Source organism: Vollenhovia emeryi, unplaced genomic scaffold, assembly GCF_000949405.1.
Source record: "Vollenhovia emeryi isolate VEMERY1.0 unplaced genomic scaffold, V.emery_V1.0 DF940620.1, whole genome shotgun sequence".
NCBI lineage: Eukaryota > Metazoa > Arthropoda > Insecta > Hymenoptera > Formicidae > Vollenhovia > Vollenhovia emeryi.
This window is the reverse complement of record NW_011965746.1, coordinates 1-7927: the sequence shown is the minus strand read 5'-3', so window position 1 is coordinate 7927 and position 7927 is coordinate 1. Positions and strand designations below refer to the sequence as shown.

At 34.9% G+C, this 7927-nt stretch overlaps 2 protein-coding genes across 2 annotated transcripts; both read left to right on the top strand.

Annotated features, from left to right (window-relative positions):
• Window positions 1-3186: 3186 nt before the first annotated feature.
• LOC105555865 lies at window positions 3187-5856 on the top strand. The gene has a single exon (XM_012002905.1). It carries the CDS (start codon window positions 3694-3696, stop codon window positions 5854-5856), a length of 2163 nt encoding a protein of 720 aa, XP_011858295.1. The 5' UTR covers window positions 3187-3693.
• A 26-nt stretch (window positions 5857-5882) lies between these two features.
• Window positions 5883-7910, top strand: LOC105555864. The gene is made up of 3 exons (XM_012002904.1): window positions 5883-6084; window positions 6259-6525; window positions 6716-7910. The coding sequence occupies exons 1-3, from the start codon at window positions 5883-5885 to the stop codon at window positions 6844-6846; spliced, it is 600 nt and encodes a 199-aa protein (XP_011858294.1). The 3' UTR covers window positions 6847-7910.
• The last annotated feature ends 17 nt before the right edge of the window (window positions 7911-7927 follow it).

Genomic DNA, 7927 nt, shown 5'->3' with positions numbered 1-7927 from the left:
GCTCTCTCTCTCTCTCTGTGCAAGTATTCTAAACTTGCCGTCATCTTCGCAGAACAAACAAGATGTTTACACAAACATTTAGTTTAACGACGGTACGGGGAGAAGAGTTCACGTTCCGAAGCCCGAACACGGAGGACATCCGTGATCTGGTGGTATACTTTTTGGAAGGGCTGAAGAAGCACAGCAAGTTCGTCATAGTCCTGTAATATTACAAGGCACCGAGCGAGGGCTCGTCGTTCCTGAATTTTCAAAAGGGCGACCGCATCGTTCTCGAAGACAGGAGCACCGGCGAGACTGTGCTCAACTCAGGATGGTATGTCGGCATCTGAGTGGACTGGTGAGAAGGGCGATTTCCCGGCTGAAACGGTTTATGTTTTACCTTCCTTAACGAAACCACTGAATGATATATTGGTGCGCATCAACATACATAACTTTAAGTGCCGAGAAATGTTGACTTTGTCTAAATTCGATTATAATTTTCAGGCTCTTCAGTATGGAGGGTACGGAGAATAGTCGCAGACTCTATCCGCAGCAAATGAACGGCGTGGATTCTCGCGATAAACCCCACACTCTTCTAGAGTACGCAATCGATTACTTCCGGTAAGTGAAAACGTCGCGTTTGATATTCTAAATTAAAAAGATTGATAACTCTCTGATTGAATTTATCTCAGAACACCGCCAAAGAGAACAATGTCCAAGACACTGACCTTCATCGGCGCGACGTGGTCATGTGGACGAATTGTGGCATCACCCCAGAGAACCGATAAAACAGCTACTTTTGAAGAAACTTGTGTCCAAGGAGGAACTAGCCGAAGAAGCGTGTTTCGTCTTCAATGTCATTTTGAAGTACAGGGCGATCTTCTGACGAAACGACCGCGCATTGGCAACGAATACACTGACTTAATCTTCGGCGGGCCATTAAAGAATAAAATTTTGCGAGACGAGATTTATTGTCAGATTATGAAGCAGCTTACCGATAACCGGAACAGATTGAACGAGAAGCGAGGATGCGAGCTAATGTGGCTTGCCACTGGACTGTTTACTTGTAGTCAAAGTCTCTTAAAGGTATAGTATGTAATTGAATTGCATCTCCCTCTTCCTTTCTATTTACCAATAATTATTGTATTTTACAAAATAATATCGATGAAATGCTTGAAGAAAAATTCGCAAGTATAGATATATATGCATGCATAACTTTACATTGCAGGAATTAACTTTGTGTCTGCGTATAAGACGGCATCCCATATCCCAGGACTCTTTACAAAAGCTGCAGAAAACCTTGCGCAATGGGCAACGAAAATATCCGCCGCCTCAAGTAGAGATGGAAGCTATCCAGAACAAAACTACGCAAATATTTCGCAAGGTCTACTTTCCAGACGACACGGACGAGGCACGTATCTTATTGCTTATTTCTTGTAGGTAACCTTTTCCTATCGATTGTTAGCTATCGTAATTTCGGTTTACAGGCATTCGAAGTTGACTCCTAATATTCCTATAATATCCAAAAATATTTTTAAATAGAAGCAAACCCTGGCTAAGGTAAAATTTTTCGCAATAAATTTCTTTAGTCGGAATTTGCCAGTTAGTGTTGTTTAGCAATTTTTTACATTGATTAAATGTACTGGTCTAAAATAATTCTTTTCATTAATTTATAATCTGTATGTATTATTTGGTAAATTTTTCTTATTTTCTTCTATTTATTTTCTTCTATTTATGTTTATGAAGATATGTAAAATATTTTATTTTATCGAAGTGTTTTTATTAGTTCTAATTAGTATAAAAAAGGTGTGAAAATCTTTTGTCGTAAAATTTTTATATAACGTTTTATTATAATCAACTAATAAGAATATTCTTAAAAGTCGCCAGCACTAATTAACAACGTCAAAGATATATTATATTGACCATATCTGACAATTTTAATTTATTGCGAAAAATATTACCTCAGCCAGGGTTTGAACCTGGACTTCCCTACATACTAGGCGGGCGTGTCAACCACGCCTCAGTGGTCGAATTGGTTGAGACGCCCGCCTAGTATGTAGGGAAGTCCAGGTTCAAACTCTGGCTGAGGTAATATTTTTCGCAATAAATTAAAATTGCCAGATACGGTCAATATAAATCTTCGATGTTTCATTATAATATTATGAAAAGTTCTTACACATTTTTTCACTTCTACATTAATTTTACTTTTGTGGATTCTTTTAAAATTATTTGTTTTATTGATTTGATGTATAGCCCGAGGAACTCGATACACGTAATACGATCCTGCAGATAAAACGCATGGTTATGTTTCATTCGACATTTATTTTGTCGCAGTGAACTCTATACATACTGGAATGAGTGACCTATAGTTCTGGCTGTTGCCGAGAGAGAGGTGCGTTGGGTGAATCCTTGTCTCCTTCTAGTACTGATTGGATAATCGCATATAAGTGACGCCCTTCTTCTCGTCATTTATATGCGACTATCCAATCAGGTAGTACTAGAAGGAGACAAGGATTCACCCAAACGCACCTCTCTCTCGGCAACAGCCAGAACAATAGATCACTCATTCCAGTATGTATAGAGTTCACTGTTTTGTCGTCACGGCAACCAAACAACCATATTGTGCCGCCGCATTGTTCAATTTTTTCCTTGAATGAATTGCATCATTTCGGCTTTCGACAGGACGAAACCTAACGTTATTGTAATCTGAGGTAATCTTTTTCGTATTTGATCTTACCTTATGTTTCATGTTACATTAAGTTATTGAAAATATTTATACAGATAATGTTTATGCGATAACGAACTTGACCGCCGTACGTTATTAGTACGACAGTTCATCACTATCCGGCTATCCGGTCTATTCGGTCGTTTTCTACAATCCGTCTAGATTGAAATTATTTATACATGTATGTATATTTCATGTTACTTACAGTAGAAATATAGAAACGTTAGGCCTTTAATAGAAATATTCTAATTACGGATGTGCCGGATAGTGTATTTGCTGGATAACCCGATACTGGATAATTCAACACTTATTGTAACTGGAAAACCGGATAACCGGATATTATCCGGCAATTAACACATACCTACAAATACTTAATATATTTGTCAATACATATATTTATTTAACTCACAAATAGATTTAATATCGCCAGTAATTTAAAACCAATGATATGTATTTTTCTAAAAATGACCTACACTGCCCAATACTTTTATTTAAAAAATACACGACGTTTTGGTCACAGATTTGGACCCTTTTCAAGCAATCTGCAAATATACATAACTCCACACTAAATTTATATTTTTTAGTTTCTTTGTGTAATTGCCGGATAATATCCGGTTATCTGGTTCTCCAGTTACAATAAGTGTTGAATTATCCGGTATCCGGTTATCAGGCAAATACACTATCCGGCACATCCGTAATTAGAAATTTCTATTAAAGGCCTAACATTTCTATATTTCTACTGTAAGTAACATGAAATATTAATATTAACACAGAATCCGTCTCGCGGCAGTTTTCGGCGACTATAGTGTCCGTCAGTAACAAAAAGGTTAAAATAATGAGCATATTTTTCAGTGTGTCTATAGTGTTTTTAGATTTTTGTCATATAATGTTCTATCTGTACTCTCCCTTTTTATATTGATTGCATTTATAATAATACTGCATTGATAGTATCATATTTTAAGTGTAGGATATTTTTAACAGATTAAAAAATGAATCGAAAACGGCCAAGGAAAGACATTTTATATGTGTCAAAAAGACATTCGAATTCATTGTGCAAGCAAGAAGCTGATTTTATTTCTAATGTTATCTTGAACACTACTGCAAGTAGTAGATACTCAGAAAATACTTCCGCAGTTAATTCATGTGATCAGTTTAATAATACAACTGATATAAACAATGATTCTGTTCACGAAATGAATGACATTGACGATACATGCATTGAAAGTCAAAATTATGATAATTGCAAACAATCAAATGATTCGCGATTGGAATTGCAATTGAATTCACAATTGGATTTAGAAACAGACTTGCAATCAAATTCACAATCATTTGTTCCGGATTCCATTGAGAAATCAATTTCTTACGTAGTATCTGAAAATGCTAATCTAACAGATACTAGTTTCAATACTGTTCTTGCTATGTGGGCTGTACAACATCGAATATCGCATACTGCTCTAACATCATTGCTACAAATATTGAGACAACATTCTTGTTTTTCTACGTTATTATTACATGCTAAATCATTTTTGAAAACACCACGGAAACAAGAGATACATACAGTAGTGCCAGGAACCTATTGTCATTTTGGTATACTACATTCAGTATTAAAAATAATAACGTCTGTCAAAGATAGTATTGATTGTGTCAAAATTTTTGTCAACGTGGACGGATTACCTTTGACGAAATCATCACAACAACAATTTTGGCCTATCTTAGGATCAATCTTTCCGTACGAAAATGTTTTTATTATTGGAATATATCACGGCAATGAAAAACCGGAAAATGCCAATGATTTTTTGAAAGATTTTGTAAACGAGGCAAAAGAATTATGTGAAAAAGGCATTAATATTGACAATCGAAATATACCATGCAGAATTGAAGCGTTAATTTGTGACACACCTGCCAAAGCATTTGTTCTATGTGTTAAAGGACATTCTGGATATTCCAGTTGTACAAAATACACAACTGAAGGAGAATACATTGACAGACGAATGTGTTTTCCACAAATTGATGCACCACGTAGATCTGATGACGATTTCATACAGAAAATAGACGATACTTACCACAAGCCAAATACAACTTGCAGCCTGTTAAACATACCTTATTTCAAGCCCGTTACAAATGTGCCATTAGATTATATGCATTTGGTATGTTTAGGAATAATGCGAAAGTTATTGAATTTATGGCTTCATGGAGATTTACATTTTCGGTTACAATACAAAGCTGTTGACGAAATTTCTACACGTCTAGTGACGCAATTAAAAAGTTACATACCTATAGAATTTGCCAGAAAGCCTCGAAAACTGGATTGTATCAAATTATGGAAGGCAACGGAATATAGATTAATATTGTTATATACAGATCCCATGGCGTTCAAAACTATATTAAAAAATAATGTATACATCAATTTTATGACACTGCACGTGATTATGAGCATTTTGTCTTCGCAAGAGCTACATGAACATCTAGCCTATGCGCAAGATCTAATTTACTTTTTTATTAAAACATTTTCAAAGATATATGGCGTTGGAAACATTTCACACAATGTTCATAGTCTTGTTCATCTTGTGGACGATGTTAGAAGATTTGGACCTGTTGACAATTTCAGTGCGTTTAAATTTGAAAATTACATGCAAACACTGAAGAGATATATTAGAAAAGCTGATAAACCGTTGCAACAAGTCGTACGCAGATATATTGAAAACGAAATAAATTCACATTCGTCAATATCAGCTGTTTCATCCAATTTTATTGCAACACATTCAAGTCTTAAGTCACTGCATTATGATGGACCACTTATACCTTATTGCAACAATCCACAATATAAAATTGTGACATACAATGGAATAACATTGAAAGCTGGAATACTTGCGGATAATTGCTGTGGCTTAGATAATGGTGCCATTATATCTATCGAAAATATTGCATATTGTACAAAACGAAATATTCCTGTGATTATAGGCCATGAGTTCTTGCAAAAAGATAATCTATTCAACATTCCTTGTCCATCTTCGTTACTTGGAATTTACATTATATACTTGCGCTCACATCTGAAATCATGGCCATTAAAAAATATAGTTCGAAAATATGTAAGATTACCATGTGACGAAGACCGATATGCAGTTTTTCCATTATTACATACCCAAATGTAAATCAGATCAATGCAAATTTGAACAGAATGGCTGAGAGATTCTATGCAGTCGTCGAGTTTGAAGATGGACTTCAAATTATTCCAACTAATTGGTTGAATATAAGTGCTATGAAAGCTGTCTGGCCTAATTTTACCAATAATAAGAGATATTATCAAGCGGTCAAGGCTATGGAGGAGTCCAAATCTACTTGGCTACAACATACCGTTCTAAAAATATATGCAACAAGTCGTAAGTAGTGTCACTATATTTTTTCATATGTATTATTTCTTTGTAAATAACAAGAAAACGTAAATTATAAAATTTAATAAAGTGTAAAAATATATTATTTCCCAATATTATTTCAAAAATAATATTGGGAAATAATATATTTTTATGTAAAATAAATATATTATTGTGTTGCAGCTAGTTATGAAGTGGCAAGGAAAAAGTTGAAAGATGCCGAGGACCTGTCAGATCTGAAATCTGGCACAGAAAAAGAACACTACCGTAAAAGAACCAGGAAAATACGAGCCGCTAAACCCATACATGATTCGTGTAGTTCAGTGGAACTGTCAGATGACAGTTTTCTGTCAGATATCCCAAATGTGCCGGACGTTTTAAAAAAGAAACATTCTTCTATCAGTGTGCACACTGCAAAGAAACCAAAAACCTCAACAGACGTACAAAAGGGTAAGAAGAAAAACAATATAAATAACAATAACACTACAAAAAGATAGATATTTATAAAATGTAACAAAACAAAGGTCTAAAGATGTCTAGAAAAACAAACAAAAAAGAAAAATATAGCATTAAATATTTATAATATTTATAAGTAACGTGTATATGAAGAAGTACAAAAATGTTGATTTTTTCATTTCAGAATTACTGGAACGTAAAGGCAATGAACGTCACGTAATACTGGAGCCAGCGTATAATTACGGATCTAATTCACAAGGTATTTATCCATTTGTCTATGTGCATGTGCGTGCATACATGTATCCGTGCGTGTAAGGAATAAATAAATATTAGTGTCCACGTCCAGTTTATTAAATTTTTTATAATTTTATAATTTAGAGCATGATATGCATATTGTACAACATATTAAGGGGATCCCCCAACATTCGGCGAACTCTGACGGGTGTGCGCCATCTAAGACACGGAACTAAAAATGTCGGTAATTTACCATTTTTAATTCCGTGTTCTACTTTACCATCCTGCGCAAGCCATGAGCACAGACTTAGATACATATAGACCGCGCACCTCGTAAGAGGTTTACGATTAGACAGAGACAGCAGTAGAGACTGTAATGGCGTCTCTCTAATGCGTGAGTTGGTAGGAGAATAGAAAGCAGCGAAGAGACGGACGGCGAGGCGCTTTCATGTCTTCACACATGATTTCGCCTCCCCTACTTTTTGCACGTAAAAGAGAGAGACAACATTACAGACGAATTATCTCTGTCCTTCAGATCTCGTGTTCAGCTCGGCCGTATGAACGTACGATCTAGCTGCAATGTATAAGCCAATAAATCTAACACATACATGTATTGGAAATACATGTGTACACTACATGCAAAGCAGTCATCTTTCACGTATCTAATCCATTATAGATCTGAACGTAAATATGTATAATACATATTTGCATACAGATATACGATACATGTATCCTTTTCCAAGGATATCAACTATATATTATATATTGCACACAAATGAAAGAGCGATTTTTTACTATTTTATGAAATGATAACATATGTATACTAGCTTTCAACGTTTAGTAAGTATTAGTATACTATACGTTGAGAAAATTATCGCATAACATTGAATTAGATATTCATCCAGTATATGTATGAATATATATTGGATTTATGTGTTATGCAATGTCGGAATGTAAGTGCACATATTATATTATAGAAAACAATATAACAAAATGAACATATAATATATTAAGAATAGAATGGGCCCCTCCAGCGCCCATTCCCGTGAGAACGCTACCAACCTGTATTTTCCGTCTCTCCGAATGTAATTTACAACTATTTATATGTAATAACCGTCAGAGCAAACGCTTCTGATTTTTATCAGTTCCGTCAAAATAGACG